This window comes from Mustela putorius, unplaced genomic scaffold, assembly GCF_011764305.1.
Source record: "Mustela putorius furo isolate JIRA1106 unplaced genomic scaffold, ASM1176430v1.1 tig00000095_pilon_pilon_pilon, whole genome shotgun sequence".
Classification (NCBI taxonomy): domain Eukaryota; kingdom Metazoa; phylum Chordata; class Mammalia; order Carnivora; family Mustelidae; genus Mustela; species Mustela putorius.
The window spans coordinates 20,885,001-20,905,246 of NW_025421280.1; the positions used below are offsets into that span (position 1 = coordinate 20,885,001).

General features: G+C 38.0%; 1 protein-coding gene across 7 annotated transcripts in view; it reads right to left on the bottom strand.

Moving 5' to 3' along the window:
* DOCK3 (dedicator of cytokinesis 3) overlaps positions 1 to 20,246 on the bottom strand; it is a 561,701-nt gene that overhangs the window by 178,639 nt on the left and 362,816 nt on the right. For all 7 annotated transcript variants that reach the window (XM_045079409.1, XM_045079404.1, XM_045079422.1 and 4 more), the window contains exon 7: positions 6,325 to 6,409. In XM_045079409.1, the coding sequence (XP_044935344.1) occupies positions 6,325 to 6,409 (85 nt within the window). The remainder of the gene's footprint in view (positions 1 to 6,324; positions 6,410 to 20,246) is intronic.

Sequence of the window (20,246 nt, forward strand, 5' to 3'; positions counted from 1 at the left end):
CTCAGTACTTCATTTTTGCTTCTGTTCCCCTTGCCTCCAGAGATGTATCTAGTAAGAAACTGCCAAGACTAATATCAAAGAGGTTTCTGCTGGTGTTGTCCTCTAGGATTTTAGTGGTTTCCTATTCAGGTCTATCATCCACTTTGAACTTATATTTGTGTGTGGTGTAAAAAATGGTCTAATTTCATTATTCTGCATGTTGCTGTCCAGTTTTCCTAATACCATTTGTTGAAGAGAATGTCTCTTTTCCACTGGATATCCTGGTTTGTCAAAGATTAGTTAACCATATAGTTGTGGATCCATTCCTGGGTTATCTATTCTGTTCCACTGATCTACGTGTCTGGTTTTTGTGTTAGCTATAGTTATTTAAAATTTTTCTGCTCTTTAACCTTTACTAGAGTTATAGACCATCATATGATAGTACTAGAATATTCTGAATTTGACTATATACTTATCTTTACCATGTGTTTTATATTTTCCTGCATTTTCATGCCATTAATTAACCTTTTTCTTTTTTTTCATGTCAGCTTGAAGAACTTGCAGTGCTTCTTGTAGGGCAGGTCTAGTAATTTTGAACTCCCTCAGCTTTTGTCTGGGAAAATCTTTATATTTCCTTTATTTATTTCTGAAGGACAATTTTCCTGAGCAAAGTATTGTTGGCTGGTAGGTTTTTTTTTTTTCTTTCAGTACTTTGAATATATATATCATCCCCTTCTCTCCTGGCCTGCAAGATTTCTGCTAAGAAATATGCTCATAGCCCTATGAGGGTTACCTTGTAAGTGACAAGCTTCTTTTTTATTGTTGCTTTCAAGATTCTTTGATTTTTTAAAAAGATTTTATTTATTTGACACAGAGACAGCAGCAGAACACAAGCAGGGGGAATGGGAGAGGAAGAAGCAGGCTTCCTGCCTAGCAGGGAGCCCAGTGTGGGGCTGGATTGCAGGATGCTGGGATCAAGACCTGGGCTGAAGGCAGATGCTTAATGACTGAGCCACCCAGGCACCCAAGATTCTTTCATTTTTACAGTTTTATTGTAAAGCCTTGGAGAAGATCTCATTGAGGATTGAAATTGTTTGGAGAATTACAAATATCATGAATTTGGATGTCCAAATCTCTCCCTGGATTTGGAAAGTTCTCAGCCATTATCACCTTAAAAAAGCTTTCTTCCCCTTTCTCCTTCTCTTCTTTGGTACTCTAATAATATGTAGGTTAATTCTCTTAATGGTGCCCTAGAAGTCCCACAGAATTTTTTCATTTTTCATTTCATCATTCAATTTTTTCATTCTCTTTTTGACTGGATAATTTCAATTTATCTGTCTTTGAGTTCACTGATTCTCCTGCTTAGTCCATTTCTGTTAGTTAAGCTCTTTATTGAATTCTTTTTTTTTTTAAAGATTTTATTTATTTGTTTGACAGACAGAGATCACAAGTAGGTAGAGAGGGAGAGAGGAGGAAGCAGGCCCACCGCCGAGCAGAGAGCCTGATGCGGGACTCAATCTTAGGACCCTGAGATCACAACCCGAGCCGAAGGCAGAGGCTTTAAACCACTGAGCCACCCAGGCGCCCCGAATTTTTTTTTTTTTTTTTTTAATTATGTTCGGTTAACCACTGTATAGTACATAATTAGATTTTGATGTAGTGTTCAATGATTCATTGTTATATATAACACCCAGTGCTCATCATAGCACGTGGTCTCCTCAATGCCATCACCCTGTTATCCCCTCCTCCAACCTCCTCTCCTCTGAAACCCTCAGATTGTTTTTCGGGGTCCATAGTCACTCATGGTTCATCTCCCTCTCTGATTTCTCCCCCTTTGGATTTCCCTCCCTTCCTCTATGGTCCTTCATGCTATTGCTTATGTTCCACATCTGAGTGAAACCATATGATAATTGTCTTTCTCTGCTTGATGACTTCACTTAACATAATCTCCAGTTCCATCCATGTCAATGGAAATGGTAGGTATTCATTGTCTCTGATGGCTGAATAATACTCCATTGTGTGTATGTACCACATCTTCTTTATCCATTCATCTGTTGAAGGGCATCTTGGCTCCTTCCACACTTTGGCTATTGTGGACATTGCTGCTATGAACATTGTGTGCATGTGCCCCTTCTTTTCACTACATCTATTATCTTTGGGGTAAATACCTAGTAGTGCAATTGCCAGGTCTTAGGATAGTTCTATTCTTGACATCTTGAGGAAACTTCACACTGTTTTCCCAGAATGGCTGTATCAGCTTGCATTCCCACCAACAGTGTAAGAAAGTTCCCCTTTCTCCACATCCTCGCCAACATTTGTTGTTTCCTGTTTTGTTAATTTTTGTCATTCTAACTGATGTAAGGTGGTATCTCATTGTGGTTTTGATTTGTACTTCCCTGATGGCTAGTGATGTCGAGCATTGTTTCATGTGTCTGTTAGCCATCTGTAGGTCTTTTTTGGAGAAGTGTGTGTTTATACCTTCTGCCCATTTTTGACTGGGTTATTAGTAATTTTTTGAGTGTTGAATTTGAGAAGCTCTTTGTGTATCTTGGATATCAGCCCTTTATCTGTATTGTCATTTGCAAAAAATCTTCTCCCATTCCATGGGCTACCTCTTAGTTTTTCTCTGTTGAGTTCTTCAGTGTTTGTATTCTTCAGATCCAAAATTCATTTGGTTATTTTTTATGTTTTCCATTTTTTTGTTGAACTTTTCATTTTTTTTGTATTGTTTACCTGACTTTGTTGAACTGTTTTTCTGTGAGAGCTACAAGCTCTCTAAGCATCTTTAGAACAATTATTTTGAATTATTTATCAGACAATTTGTGTATTTCCATTTCTTTAGGGGCACTTAAAGTTTATTGGGTTCCTTTGGTAGTATCATGTTTTCTTGATTTTCACAATTCCTGTACTCTTGAATAGTTGTATGTGCCATGTGAAGAGCAGTCACTTCTTCCAGACTGTATTAACTGAGTTAGATAGAGGGAAGACCTTCACCAGTGGATGGAAGCATGCCAGAGAATGCTGTGGCTCTGGGTCTAGTGGTGCAGGTTGCTAAGTGCATGTGGCAGCTCTGGGCCCAGGAATGTATACCTCACTGGTTTAGGCCACATGGGTCCACAACATCACCAACCATGTGATCCTTGTGGAGACCTGCAAAGGGTCCATGGTGTCTACAATAGTTGTTGGGGACTTCAGTGGCTCTTCCAGTCCAGCAGCTAGGAATGTGGGCAGATAGCAGTGGTGGCCAGAGGTGGTGGTGTGTGTAACCCCAGCTGCAGATACCTGCAAAATGTCAGGATAAAGTTGCAGACACAGAGGTAATGGTAAGGGCTGCAGAAGAGGCTGATGCCAGTTGCACATAAACTAGCAATTGCAGAGGCACTGGTTATTGGCATGCATTTGTATAGTTGTAGAGGCAATGGAGACTGGGACAGGAGTTGGGTTGGCAATATGCAGGTGCATAGCTCCAGGGGCTTTAGATGAGCCCAGGAATACAGTAATTTTCTTTGTTCTGTCTTCTGAAACCCCATTATCTGGATATTGGACTTCTTGGATCAAACTTCTAACATTTCTCTCCTGTTGATAACTTTTTGTTGCTGTTGTCCTATTTTCTAATCTTTATGTCAAGTTTATCCCTGTTATCTTGTTTGTAATTTTCTAGAGCTCCTTTGATTGCTTCTTAGATTGCTCCACTCTGTCTCCCTGTTGCTTCCTCATTTCTCTTTGCAGGCAGCAACCACCATTTTCTTCTATTGATTTGTCTGTTTCTTCCAAGTTCTTTCACATGTATTTGTTCTGGTCTCTAACTTTCATGGGAGATTTCCTCCATACTGATGTTTGGCTGTCTGGAACTTCTGGGTAGAATCTGCTGAACACTGAGTTTCACTGTATGGAGGTCTGGGGAAAGGAGTGGTCATCTCATGCAACAGCTTTAAACACAACATATACTTTGATAACTCTAAAGTTGTTATATCTGAACTTCACTTCTGAGGTCCAGACTTTCAACATCCCAGTTTGGGATGTTTAAAAGGCATCTCAAACTTGAAAGGAAAAACCAGACCAATATATTGATCCCCACTGCTGTACTCCCAAACCTGCTTCTCCCACAGTGTTTCCTATTCTACTTTTATAAGGTTAAAGTTGAGAAGCTCAAAACATAGAAGTCATTCTCTAGTTTTTCCCTTTTTTGTACACACATCTATCTATCAATTTATCAAAACTCCGAGTGAATTTATTTCCAAACACACATTCATAATCCAACAATTTCTTACTACTTTCTTTGCTCCAACTCTAGCCCAAATACTGAAATTAACATCATTTTGCTTGAATGACTGCTCCCTGATTCCATTATTGCCCCGCTCCAGTCCTTTTGCAACTGGAGGGGTCCTTTGAAAATATAAGACAGATCATGTGATTCCCCTGCTTAAACACCTTCACAGGCTTTAGAATAAAATGCAAAATCCTCACCAAAAATAGCATCCTCTAAGCCACCATTGTGAGGGAAGTTCTTAGCCTCAATCTCTCAATCACCCTTCACTTTCCACATCTAATTGATCATCAAATTGATTTTTATTTACTAACATCTATATACTCCACTGCATTTCTTCATCATTCCTATTCTTGTCTAGTCACTATTTATTGTCCAAATCACTTCTGTCATCCCCTTCCTCCCTGATTCTGGTCCTCTGTATTTTACATTTCCTATAGACAGAGACAGCATTTAAAACCCATATCTAGGGGTGCCTGAGTGGCTCTCTCAGTTATGTATCTGACTCTGATTTCAGCTCAGGTCATGATCTCAGGATTGTGGGACTGAGCCCTGTATTGGGCTCCGTGTTGGACAGGGAGCCTGCTTGAAATTCTCTCTCTTAGAAAAAAACCAACCAAACAAAACACCCATATTCTTATCCAATCATGTTACTCCTATAATTATGTCAGACTGCTGGAGAGGCCTTTTGGGCCTTTCAAAACTCTTCATGATCTGATACTTCATGATCTGATACTATCCCAAACATTAACATATACGTACATGCCAAAGTTACCAAATACCTTATAGTTTCCTGGAACTACCACTTCCCTATGCTATTGTGCCATTTTGGAACATCTCTCCTTCTTGCTTGTCCTCTGGGTGAACCCTAGTCCACCCCTCAAGGCTCACCTTGAGTATTACTGCCACTGGAAGCTTTCACTGATTTTTTCCAGCCTCAAGTAATCCATCACTCTCTCTAACATCAGTGAATATGCAGCACATATAGGGCAACGGTTTGCTTGTGGTCTATTTGATCCCACTAGAATAGTTTCTAAACTTGAGGGCCATGTATAGACTTCATGGGCAATCACCAGAAGGAACTATCAATTCCCTAAAATTCAGTTTAAAACTTTGTATGCAAAACCACATTTGCATTGTCCTGGGAAGAAATTCTATCTGATCTTCATGACCCAGAAAGGGTTAAGAACAAATACCCCAGATGGTGATGTGATATTCTTGAGGGTAGGGATAAGTTTTGCTCATCTTTAATCTCTACATCCCATGCTTATCAAATAGGATAAATATACACGAATGTTTTTATACACTAGCAAATACACATAAGCAATTGATATGTTACTAGTATATTATTTAGGCAAATTTCAAAGATCTTCAACCAGGCAATATCCTATCTTTGAACTTCCCTATAAAAATTACATTTTTATTAAAGAGAAACTTGTATTTCTTTCTAAAACCTGTAATTATCACCAATAAATACTTCTCAAATATATAACTCCTCAAAGTAAGGTTTTACCCAGTCTCTTAGTCTAAGCTTAATAGTCACCTGAAGTTTCTGATGTTTGCTTTATCTCAAAAATTTTTTTACCTTTCTTTTAGTTACTTCTTATTCAGCCTGTAAAATGTAATCTTGGTCATCAATTAATTCAGTACATTTTAATAACAGCCAATAGACAACTAAGGATATATCAGGTCTCTCTTAGAAATACTGGCACATTATTTCCAGGTTTAATCATTACATTAACCAATAAATTGGCTCTTTACAGATTCAACTAGCTTCTTTTTTTTAAGAGGTGGGAGAGACAGAATTTTGGTAACTGCTGCAGGCCAAAGGAGCTTCATTCACCAGTAAAACAACAGATAAATGATCCCTGGATATTATGGTACAGCCTTACACAGTAGTTCCATTTAGAAAGCAAATGCGGTATGTGCTGTCAGATTCTAAGGAAGACCCCTTACATACATTGGGGCAAAGACAAAGGAACAACTTCAGCAATATTGTTTCGTAATGTTACTAGGGATAATAAAGGAGAAAAAATCAGGCGTGCAGGAACAAGCTTACCCTGTGTTAGATTTCTTACCATTTTATAGAGATCTGAGACACTAATCTGGTCTGAATCCACTACTTCAAAGTCCTTTCGAGGCACCAAGTCCAGGCCCAAATGTCTAGTAAAGAGAAAGAACACACTCAGCATGCCATGTCCTCAGATTACTCATCTCTCCTTATGTGCCAGAAGCTTGTCACGGCCATGACTTTGTGGCCAGAGACTGAGACATTACCCCGGCAGGGACAAGCTTTTGTCCAGTAACACCTAATTGTTCTCACCTTAAGGCAAATAAATGAAGCTGGGAATTTTAAAACTGACAATTTTAATCACCAAGCAGTTTCCCCTTGTGATGGTAAAAAGAATTCATTCAGCATCATGTCTTTAAGAGTCTACTTGAGTTCCTTACAGATGCATTTTCTATAGATTATTAATAAGGCATGTTTTATTTTTCTCTTCCTCCCAATCCTACAAGTGTGTTCAAGGCTCAGTCATGCATTACTTTCATTAGGATGAAAAAATTACTCAGGGTCCAAGTAGATTTGTAATTCAAACACATTAAAAAAAATCACCCTCCAAAATATATTGAACTGAAAGAAATGTATGTTTTTTTTTTTTAAAAGATTTTATTTATTTATTTGTCAGAGAGAGAGCGAGCAAGAGCGAGCATAGGCAGACAGAGTGGAAGGCAGAGTCAGAGGGAGAAGGAGGCTCCCTGCGGAGCAAGGAGCCCAATGTGGGACTCGATCCCAGGGTGCCGAAGGCAGCTGCTTAACCAACTGAGCCACCCAGGCGTCCCAAAGAAATGTATGTTTTAAAGATTTTATTTATTTATTTGAAAGATAGAGATCACAAGTAGGCAGAGAGGCAGGCAGAGAGAGAGAGGAGGAAGGAGGCTGAGCAGAGAGCCCGATGAGGGGCTCGATCCCAGGACCCTGGGATCATGACTGGAGCTGAAAGCAGAGGCTTTAACCCACTGAGCCACCCAGGAGCCCCAAGAAATGTATGTTTTAATCTCATTTTAAATTTAATTAATACTGACACTGGTTATAGTGAAGACCTTACCGCACATGAGTCATATCTTTTTTTTTTTTTTCAGTTTACCAATATGTGTTTCTTTGTATAATCAGCACACTCATGGAGCTGGTTATTATTCCTGATACATTTTAAGTTCCTTGTTTTCTTCCCTCATAAGTGATGATGGAGGGTTTTACTTGTAAGATGAAATCTTAGATACTCTCTCCTTCCTTAAATTCATAGACAAAAGGAAGCTAATAACATTATTTTCTAACTGGAAACGTCATTTGTGTAAAACACCAAAAGATCTACAACTGTCAACTTTTGAATATCTGATGATTAACCATTATCTTAAGAAACTTCATATGAAAATTTAATCAAGGAGTACTACTCCTAAGAAATACTCCAGTATCTGGAAGATCTGGTATAACTTGTAGAGGGGAGAATAAGAGATGGTGGTTAACGACTGATTAACTATGGCAGGCAGTATGAAGCAGTGTAAATAACGCCAGACAGCCAGAACTCTTGCATTCAAATATGACACATAATTTATGTTCAGTAAATGTTAGCTCTTTTCTCACTCTCTAAACCTGGAGTCAAATGGAGTGAGGGGGTTGTAGACCTTGAAATTGCTTACAACAGTATGTGTGTGTGTGTTCACATATGATTTTTTTTTATGAGGAGAGGGCCTATAACTCCCAACAGGTTTTCAGAGCTGCTTTGTGACCACCCTATACTCTAACACAAGGGTTATAAATTATTGTATCTGGCAAAAGTATTCCATAGGCAATGAAAGGAGAAGTATGTGGTTTTTCCCTCCTCAACTAGGCTGTGAATCACTATTAACAAAACTAATTCTACAGGCTCTTTCTGTGCATAAAACTACACCCATTTAAAATAAAACCATGTGAAAAAAATAAACTAAAAAACCATGTGTATATCCAAAATGCATTTATTTATAATTTATAACCTATTTATAGGAAGAGATATAAAGAGGTTAAAGAAGCTGCGAAAAGATCACTAAAATAAAAATAGAAAATCAAACCTATATGAAAATAGTAGAAGCAAATTGCATAGGCTATTATGATAACCATGATTCAGAATCAAAATTCGGATTGGTACCTTTTAGCAGGCAAGAAAAAAGGAAAAACCTGTTTTTCTACTAAAAGAGAAAAACTCAAGTTTTTTCTATTATATAACTTACATCATCCATTAATACATAGCGTGGAGGACATTAGGAGAAGGTAAAATGAAGGGATAAAAATCCTTGTGGGAGACAAACCATGAGAGGCTACAGACTCCAGAAATGAACAGAGGGTTTTAGAGGGGAGGGGTGGGTGATCCTGGTGACTGGTGTTAAGGAGGACACAGATTGCATGAAGCACTGGGTGTTACATGCAAACAATGAAGCATGGAACACTATATCAAAAACTAATGATGTACTGTACGGTGACTAACATAACACAATAAACAAACAAACAAACAAAAAGGCCATGTATTTCTATAGGGCGCCTAGGTGGCTCATTGGTTAAGCATCCAGCTTTTGATTTTGGTTCAGATCATGGTCTTAGGGTTTTGAGATCTAGGTCCATCTTGGGCTTTGTGTTGGATATCAATGAGCCTGCTTAGGATTCTCTCTCCCTCTTCCTCTGCCTCTCCCCGCCATCCAGGTTATGTGCTCACTCACTCTCTCTCTCTCTCAAAAGAGGACGAGAGAGAGAGAAGTATGAATTTTTAAAGAAGAAATGACTTTTGGAATTAGGTGCAAAAAAAAGTTGGCCTTAACTATGATAGTTTACAGTTTAATGGCAAAACCATGCCATTGAATCTCATTATTGAAGTTAATGTACTTAAATTGATAAGAGAGATAATTTTTCTACCACTGGGATCCTGTCTTCTTATATAAAAACATACTTTAGTGACTTCATATTAGCTATTATTAATTTCTCTGATATAATTTCAGGTCTCTGGCTTCCAACACTGACTGCAGGTAAAGGCAACAGTGTCATGGAAAGCAAGAGAAAGATGAGGCACATCCTTTCTACCTCTCTTGTCATAAAAATCAATTTGCATCATAAAGATAATTTTTCAGATATGACTTCAAAGTACTTAAGATACTTTTATATGCATGTAAAAAACAGTGTAAAGATAAAAAATGACATTAGTATTTAGATTAGGGAAATGGAATAATAATACATTTGATCACTAAAAAATATTTTCCAATTTTCTATAGGCAGCTATTGAAACTTTCTAAAATACAACGATGAAGAATCAAAATTCTATACATATCTTTAACCATTAGTGGTCATAAAATATACGATAGTTTAAATATTACAATTAAGTAACAAAAAGGACTGAGTGAATATTCCAATCAAAATGGATATTTTTTTTTCTTTTTTTTTAAATTTAAACTTTATTTTTTCAGTGTTCCAAGATTCATTATTTATGCATCTCACCCAGTGCTCCAAGCAATATGTGGAGCTTGGAGGCTCACATAACCCCCAACCCCCTCCCCTCCAAAACCCTCAGTTTGTTTCTCAGAGTCCAAAGTCTCTCATGCTTTGTCTCCCCCTCTGATTTCCCTCAACCCCCTTCTCCTCTCCATCTCCCAATGTCCTCTGTGTTATTCCTTAATGCTCCACAAGTAAGTGAGACCATATGATAATTGACTCTCTCTGCTTGACTTGTTTCACTCAGCATAATCTCCTCCAGTGCCCTGAATGTTGATACAGATGTTGGGTATTCATCCTTTCTGATGGAGGCATATATACAGAACACATATTTTCAAGACAACAGCATTAGAAAAAAATCCCAATGGACCTAAGTCAATAGGGCTGGAATTGAGTGTACATGCTTTGTGGTTGTGTGCCACACAGAGCTATGAGCTGTCTAGCCTGCATTTTTTTTTTTAAAAGATTTTATTTATTTATTTGACAGAGATCACAAGTAGATGGAGAGGCAGGCAGAGAGAGAGAGAGAGAGGGAAGCAGGCTCCCTGCTGAGCAGAGAGCCCGATGCGGGCCTCAATCCCAGGATCCTGAGGTCATGACCTGAGCCGAAGGCAGTGGCTTAACCCACTGAGCCACCCAGGCGCCCCTACCCTGCATTTTTGCAAACTCTGTCTTTGCATTATGACACCCTTAGCTTGCTTGTCCATTCATCAATCCATGCATTTACCCATCCACTCACCCCACAGGTACTCTCTGAGGACCTATCATTTCCCATCAGTGGTCCTGGACACAGGGACCACAGCAGTTTTGAGCAAGGAAATGTTCATACTCATGGAGTATGGAAGCAGTGTTTTCTATCTCCTAGAAGTCATTGGAGCACAGTACCTTTTAGTTTCTTGATTTCATCATTTTAGGAAATAAGAAAATTATTAGTGGGTAATCTGATAAAATGAAGACTGAGTTCCTTCTACTGAGATAGTCTTCAAAGGAGGGAGAGTAGTTTTCAAAACGTAAATTGGAGGACTGACCTCACTGGACAAAAGCAGAGATGCTATATGGTGAGAAACTACACACATTCATTACAAATTTCATTCTGGAAAAGAGGTTTCTAGCTATTTATCCCTGTGGTTTAAGAATAGTGAGCAGCAAGTGCAGAGAGTGGTTAATTTGGTTCTTTTCTCTGTTTTCCAGCACAGGGAGGCAGGGCAGCAGAGTACTGAGGGGCATGGGCCCTGATGTCAAACTGCCTGGTTTGCATTCTGGCTCTTCCACCATGCTACACTGTCCTATCTATTCTAACAGGCTGTTGCAAAGATCAATCCATGGAAAGCATTTAGCACACTGTCTGGCATTGTAAACTGCTACTGCTGTTATAATGATCATAATTATGTGTTACATCATTAGCCAAAATATGACCTAAGGTACAAGGACTGTGATCAAAGAGATACAATGTCTGGAAAAGAGACTCTTGAACAGATGGACACAAGCTGGAGGTATACATCTATACATATCTATATACAGATGAAGTACAGATCTTCAAAAATTATCTTACTAATTGTTTAGGTAAACAGTCTTCACAAAAACATTTATTGTTGTCACACCACCAGTCATTGATCACTCACTCATTCATTCCAATAATTTAGTAAATATTTATTAACACCTACTCTGTGCTAGGTTCATGCTGAACTTAGTGACACAACATTGAATAAGAGATGCTCCTGGCCCTACATTCTTTCAGGTGCACCTCTTTAAAGGCCCTGGATCTCTATATCAAATTCTTGACTTTTATATTTCTTTAGAATGTTCTATATTCTATTCTATTTTCCTTTGAATCTTTTCCTTCTGTGGTTCCTCATCTGAACCAGAACATAGAAAATAATATGAAGTTAATTAATTATAAACAATGGATATTTTATATTAGCAGGATTTAGTTCTCCCCAAAAATTGGTTGAATGGCTAGAGATATTAAGATTTCCTTTATGCACCCAATGAATCATTGAACACTACACCAAAAACTAATGATGTACTATCTGTTGGCTAACTGAATTTAAAAAACAACAACAAAAAGTTTTCCTATATGCACTGGATTTTCCTAATACAGTAAAAAGAGCATATGGATAATAACTATACTAATGAAAACATGGCTTATTTATACTTATACAGTAATGAAATAAGACATAAATAATAATAGCTACACTTTACTGAACATTTACTTGGGATAGGCATTTTATATATATCATCTTTTTTTTCCTTTTTTAAATTAATTTAATTTCTTTTAAGTGTAACAGAATTCATTGTTTATGCACCACACCCAGTGTACCATGCTATATGTGCCCTCCATAATACCTACCACCAGGCTCCCCCAACCTCCCACCCCCTGCCCATTCAAAACCCTCAAATTGTTTTTCAGAGTCCATAGTCTCTCATAGTTCATCTTCCCCTCCAATTTCCCTCAACTCCCTTCTCCTCTCCATCTCCCCATGCCCTCCATGTTATTCCTTATACTCCACAAACAAGTGAAACCAGATGATAATTGACTCTCTCTGCTTGACTTATTTCACTCAGCATAATCTCTTCCAGTCCCGTCCATGTTGATACAAAAGTTGGGTATTCATCCTTTCTGATGGAGGTTTAATACTCCATAGTGTATATGGACCACATCTTCCTTATCCATTTGTCCGTTGAAGGGCCTCTTGGCTCTTTCCACAGTTTGGCGATTGTGGCCATTGCTGCTATGAACAGTGGGGTACAGATGGCCCTTCTTTTCACTACATCTGTATCTTTGAGGTAAATACCCAGTAGTGCAATTGCAGGGTCATAGGGAAGTTCTATTTTTAATTTCTTGAGGAAGCTCCATACTGTTCTCCAAATTGGCTGCACCAACTTGCATTCCCACCAACAGTGTAAGAGGGTTCCCCTTTCTCCACATCCTCTCCAACACACCTTGTTTCCTGTCTTGCTAATTTTTGCCATTCTAACTGGTTTAAGGTGGCATCTCAATGTGGTTTTAATTTGAATCTCCTTGATGGCTAGTGATGATGAACATTTTTTCATGCGTCTGTTAGCCATTTGTATGTCTTCATTGGAGAAGTGTCTGTTCATGTCTTCTGCCCATTTTTTGACATGATTATTTGGTGTGTGTTGAGTTTGAGAATTTCTTTACAGATCCTGGATATCAGCCTTTTGTCTATACTGTCATTTGCAAATATCTTCTCCAATTCTGTGGGTTGCCTCTTTGTTTTCTTGACTGTTTCCTTTGCTGTGCAGAATATCATCTTTAAGCAACATGGGAAGTAGGTAGTATTAGATCCATTTTATAATTGAGGAAACTGAGGTCCAGAGAGGTTAATGAAGTGGACTCTATTTTTAATTTCTTAAGGAATTAAAAGGGGGCAGAGGTCAGCTTGTCTTAAACTATGTCTGTCTTACTCTGAGCCTATGGTATTTCCAACGTACTTGCTATCTTTCTACTAATAACCATGAAAGTTAAATACTAATAAGTGACTATAATCAATTAAATAATAATAGTTTGAGGAATGATTTTGTGCAAATATATTAATACAGAAGGAAACATACAGATTGGTGAATGAGTGGCCCCTAGTCATAAGAACAAACCTATTTTATTACTTAGATTCACATTCACGTAGTGCCTGCCAAATGCAGACATTGTGCTAAGAGCAGGATATGATGATGAGCAAAACAGATGCACAAAGAGTGAATGAGTGAGAGAGAGAGAAATTTACTCATTTCAACATAACTTCATGGAAGGATTTTGACACATGCACACTTTAAACATTATTACCTCAGACTTCTTGGATATAGCAACCTAATAATTGATGGCCACAAAACCCTCTATCAGAATAACTCTAAGAAGAACTTGTTGGAAAGTTCTGCTAATTTCAGGTGTCCCAAAGCTGGAAAATATCACCACGTTCTTAAAGGGAAAGTACTGAGCCATAGGCCTTCTGAGTCCTAGCTAAAAATCTACAGAGGAAACTTGTTGGTGTGAAGGAGGGGGTGGCAGTAATTTCTGCATATTATAACCCAAACTTCTGCCTGTGCTGCTTCCCCAAAAAGCAATTCCCTTGGGGAAGGATATAAACTATGGGGGAATAAAGGGACACGGGTGGGTTAGGATATATGAAAATCTGAGGGAGAGGGTACAAAAGAGAGGGGGAATAAAGAGACTATGATAGAGGGAGAGAAAGACAATATAAGAACTATAATGATATATTAATGATTTGTCTTTAATGTTGAAACTTCAGAATAAAAAGATATGAACTATTTCATTTGACCTTTAATCTATAGAAACATCATTCTATTTCAATAAAATCTTGTAAAATGTTCACACCGTATTCAAATCTGTACTTTCTTACTAAAGATGAAATACAAAAATCTTATAAATTATTCTATGAATAAGGCCTTTCTTACTTAGGTATTTTTCTAAAGCAATCTCTTAGTTTCTAAGATCAATTAAGCTGTGTTGGTCCTAGGTTAACACAAGTTTAATTTAGTAGGTATGCTACAGTAGTGATGAGATTAGAATGAGAAAAAACCTTTAGAAACATTTTTATGGAAGGTGTTGAAAATATTAATACATTGAAATTATACTGCTAGACAAATTGTTTTCTTTTTTTACTTTTTTATGTTTTATTTTTATTTTTTGGTTAATAAATTTTTTTTTTTTTTAAGATTCTCAGTCTTCCTTCCTTTTGTTACAAAGTTATTGGCATGCTTTTGGTGCCTACTGAGCAATTCGACCACCTCTACCTCCTCAATCTTCATGAAAGTTATTATTACCTAAAGTCATCTGCCATCTTTTTTAAAAACAGTTGGCATCTTTTTGGAGTTTACAGTTCTTTTGGTATTGAGAATCTGTTTCTACGCTGATGACGCCTACTTTCATCCTCTTCTTTCCTTCTGAATTTGTTTCTTTTTGGGAAATTAAATTCTCTAGTGTTTTAAAAGGAGGACCTCTAAAAGCAAAATGGTTCTTCTTTGAACATCTACATTCCTTTTTCTCATTTTGTATGTACTTTAAGTGACCAGAGATTTGGGGGCTGACAGCATTTATCAGCATTTATTGACTGATTAATTGATGTTTAAAGATTTTATGTATATATTTGACAGACAGAGATCCCAAGTAGGCAGAGAGGCACACAGAGAGAGAGAGGGGAAAACAGGCTCCCTGCTAAGCAAAGAGCCAGATGCAGGGCTGGGTCCGCAGGCTGGTGCCTCGCCACGTCCACCGTGAAGCCCTGCAGCAGCTCCAACAGTCCTGTGGAGATCTCCCTGCACATCCTGCCTGCCCGCCCGCAGGCGCCTGGGTGCCGCCCTGGCCACCTCCCTGGTCCTGTCTGCCACCACACGGTCCCTAAGCGAGCGTGCTCAGAGGGCGCTGGAGGCGCTACTCGCTGCTAGTACCCCGCTCTGGGCCTGGCAGCACGGCTGGCATGGACTGCGGTCCCGGCGCTTGGCTGCTCCCTGAAGCGGCAGCAGAGGCTAGACAAATTGTTTTAAATCTTCGACAAAGTAGGAAAAAATATCCAGTGGAAAAAAGTCTCTTCAATAAATGGTGCTGGGAAAATTGGACAGCTATGTATAGAAGAATGAAACTTGACCAATCTCTTACACCATACACAAATATAAACTCAAAAGGGATAAAAGATCTCAGTGTGAGGCAGGAATCTATCAAAATCCTACAGGAGAACATCGACAGTAACCTCTTTGACATTGGCCACAGCAATTTCTTTCAAGACGCGTCTCTAAAGACAAAGGAAACAAAAGCCAAAATCTTGGACTTCTCCAAGATCAAAAGGTTCTACACAGCAAAGGAAACAGTCAACAAAACAAAGAGGCAACCCACGGGATGGAGAAGATATTTGCAAATGACACTACAGACAAAGGGCTGATATCCAAGATCTATAAAGAACTCCTCCAACTCAACCCTCAGAAAACAGATAATATGCCAAAAATGGGCAGAAGACATGAACAGACACTTCTCCAATGAAGACATACAAATGGCTAACAGAGACATGAAAAAATGTTCATCATCACTAGCCATCAGAAAGATTGAAATCAAAACCACATTGAGATGCCACCTTACACCAGTTAGAATGGCAAAAATCAACAAGACAGTAAACAACGTGTGTTGGAGAGGATGTGAAGAAAGAGGAACGCTTTTACACTGTCGGTGGGAATGCAAGTTGGTGCAACCACTTTGGAAAACAGTGTGAAGAAACCTTAAGAAATTAAAAATAGAGCTTCCCTATCACCCTGCAATTGCACTACTGGGTATTTACCCCAAAGATACAGATGTAGTGAAAAGAAGGGCCATCTGTACCCCACTGTTCATAGCATCAATGGTCACAATCACCAAACTGTGGAAAGAGCCAAGATGCCCTTCAACAGACAAATGGATAAAGAAGATACGGTCTTGGGGCACCTGGGTGGCTCAGTGAGTTAAAGCCTCTGCCTTTGGCTCTGGTCATGATCCCAGGGGACTGTATCGAACCCTGCATCAGGCTCTCTGCTTGGCAGGGAGCCTGCTTCCTCCTCTCTCTCTCTGCCTACCTCTCTGCCTACTTGTGACCTCTGTCAAATAAATAAATAAAATATTTTTAAAAAGAAGATATGGTCCATATATACAATGGAATATTATACCTCTATCAGAAAGGATGAATACCAAACTTTTGTATCAACATGGATGGGACTGGAAGAGATTATGCTGAGTGAAATAAGTCAAGCAGAGAGTCAATTATGATATGGTTTCACTTACTTGTGGAGCATAAGGAATAACATGGAGGACATTAGGAGAAGGAAAGGAAAAGTGAGTTGGGAGAAATCAGAGTGGGAGATGAACCATGAGAGACTATGGACTCTGAGAAACAAACTGAGGGTTTTGGAAGGGTTTTAGGTGAGCCTGGTGGTGGGTATTAAGGAGGGCACATATTGCATGGAGCACTGGGTATGGTGCATAAACAATGAATCTTGGAACACTGAAAAAATAAAATTAAAATAAACTCCGTTGGTGAGGATGTAATTAACTGACATAGTCTTTGAATGGGAGACTTATACAGAGATAATGGCTAGTTCATTTGAGTACAACTTCGTTTTATGCCCTTCCCATATTTCAGCTTCTAAAAATATAAGAATACAACATTTTAGGTATATAATTTTTAAATTTTTACTTATGGAATGAATGTGCACATATGTAAACAGGCCAACAAGTATAAGCCATATAAATTTAATTCTGGGCTCTTCAGGTTTTTTTGTCAAATAAATAAGAATTCTTTTTTTAAACAGCTAATGGTAAACATTTAATAGTACAAGTTTAATTAAAGGTCTAATTGAGTACATTGACTTAAAAATGAAGCAAACCTAGTTTGTACTGAACAGATTTTGAGTTATAATTAAAATTCTGCACTAATTCTTTGTTTATAGCTTTTAGAAAACTGTGGTAAAATAGGTATAATACAAAAGCTACCTTTTTTGGGGGGGCAGGTGATTATTTATTTATTTATTTATTTATGGAAGCCTGTCTGTGTGCTCAGATTCAAGCTCTGGGGCACATTGCTTCTTAAAAATTTTTTTTAAAAATTATTTTTAAATTGCCATTTTAACCATCTTTTAAGTGTACAATTCATTGGTGTTAATTCTATCCAGAATACTGTGCAACCTTCATCACTATTTCCAGAACATTTTCATTATTGCAAACAGAAACTCTGTACCTATTGAACAATTACTACTATTTCTGCACCCTGCCTCATAACCTCTATTCTACTTTCTGTATATAGACTTTGGAATCAGTCTGGGTATAAAAACCAGTTCTGCCACTCACTATGCAACAATGGAAAAAGTAATTTGGAGGCTCAGTGTCCCCATCAGGTAAAAGAGAACTCTTGTCTTGGAGAAGCATAATAGCATTTCATTATAACAATGCATATGTTGGGGTACCTGGGTGGCTCAATGCATTAAGCATCTGACTTTTTGCTTCAGCTCAGGTCATGATCATATGGGTTGTGGTACACCCATATCGTGTTCCGTGGGGAATCTGCTTGAAGCTTCTCTCCTCTGGCCCCTCCCTCAACTTGCACATGTGCTCCCTCCCTCTATTTACTAAATATATGTTTGGAAAAAATGCATATGTTAGGTCATGCACTTGCCACAATTACACAAGTAGATGTACTCAATAATTAATAACTGTTATTAATAGCTTTTGAAATAGGTTCTGACAGGGCAGAGCTATCATGTCTGTGTAAGGGGTTATTGAAAAGGCATAAAAGTTTAAAATAATATATGATTAATATTTATTTACATCAATTAAAACATAAAAATAATTCCACAAACACTGATTGTTCATCTCCCACATGCCAACATATGCTAAGCTTCAGTGTTTTATGGCACTTATAGAAGTGTGGTGAGATAAGAAGAGTGGAACTCTCAGGGCATAAAACAGAACAATGGATACAGTTATCAGTGCTGGGCTACCATATGGAACAAGTCTCCTTTACATAACCTAATGTACAAAGTGGCTTTATTTCTACAGTATACCATCTTTTCTTTTAAAGTAAGAAGGAAAATTTTTTAAAGGGTTAGTTCAAGTGAGAACCAGAGGATAGTCCTATCAATTCTGGGGGCAATAGGTCTGTTTTCTTTAATAATGATAGATGTACAAAGTTCTTATACAAGTTTTTATATTTTCCACTGGTAATAGAGGGAAAAATGGAAAGAAAAGAAAGAGTAGGAGAGGAGTGAAGTGGAGTAGAGGAGAGAAAAGAGGGAAAATGATTCAGAGAAGCTGCGAGAAGAGGAACAGGGGAGGGGAGATGGAGAAGGGAAAGAAGGGAAGGGAATGGAACTACATCCCTGATTTTTATACTTATTACAATGGACATATAAATACTCCTCCTCAACACACATATACATTTTCCTGAGAAAAAGTTATTAATGAAGGTGTGATAACTGCAATTTACTTGATAAATATTTATTATGGTCTTTGCCTTTTGCAAATATAATTTGAACCATTTCTAAGCCATCAACTTATAAGTTTTCAGATTTGACTGCAAAATCTGATTGGTCTGTTCTCCAAGTTTTATTACAAAGAGATATTGATATTTCTTGAATATTTCTCTTCTTCATTTACAGGTATGCACAACTGCAGTGCAACTGCAACATAGTGACTTACATACAACTTAGTATCATCATTTCAAGTTTAAAATTTGCTTGGCACATAGTAATGTTATTCTTGCAATTATTACTATCATTAATTTATTAAACAAATGGGATAATGCCATTTTATAACATGATACTGTTTGTGGCTGAGGAGACAGAATCAGTAGCTATGCTGTGAGCTAACATCCAGTATTTTGCCCGATTTTTATTGCCCAGAGTTAGATTTAGAGAATACTATCTGATCTATGGTACACCTGAAGTCACCTTATATTATACAAGGTGTCTGTGATGTGTGCCAAGCAATCCTACTGAAAGTCAAGAAAGGGTGTAATTTAATGAAACAAACAAGGATAGGATGCTGTCACTTCAAAAAGGCCACAAGTAGCTAATTTAGGGTTGTATTTTTTTTTTTTCTTTTCTGAAGATGAACAGCATCCACTCTGGGTTGGATTGACTTGATAAGATTCTGTGTTTTCTCTGTCCCAATTTGCTCTTCCCCTTTTGCAAGAACACATTCTTAAGTCCCTTTAGAAACAGGCCATCATTTTTGCTTTTGTTTCCTTTGCCTTTGGAGACATGTCTTGAAAAGAAGTTTCTGTGGCTGATATCGAAGAGATTACTGCCTATGTTCTCCTCTAGGATTCTGATGGATTCCTGTCCCACATTGAGGTCTTTTATCCATTTTGAATTTATCTTTGTGTATGGTGTAAGAGAATGGTCGAGTTTCATTCTTCTGCATATAGCTGCCCAGTAGTCCCAGCACCATTTATTGAAGAGACTGTCTTTTTTCCACTGTATATTTTTTCCTATTTTGTCGAAGATTATTTGCCCATAGAGTTGAGGTTCCATATCTGGGCTCTCTACTCTGTTCCACTGGTCTATGTGTCTGTTTTTATGCCAGTACCATGCTGTCTTGGTGATCACAGCTTTGTAGTAAAGCTTGAAATCAGGTAGCGTGATGCCCCCCATTTTATTTTTGTTTTTCAACATTTCCTTAGAGATTCGGGGTCTCTTCTGATTCCATACAAATTTTTGGATTATTTGCTCCAGCTCTATGAAGAATACTGGTGGAATTTTGATCGGAATGGCATTAAAAATATAGATTGCTCTAGGCAGTATAGACATTTTAACAATGTTTATTCTTCCGATCCAAGAGCATGGAATGGTCTTCCATCTTTTTGTGTTTTCTTCAATTTCTTTCATGAGTGTTCTGTAATCCCTTGAGTACAGATACTTTACCTCTTTGGTTAGGTTTATTCCCAGGTATCTGATGGTTCTTGGTGCTATAGTAAATGGAATCGATTCTCTAATTTCCCT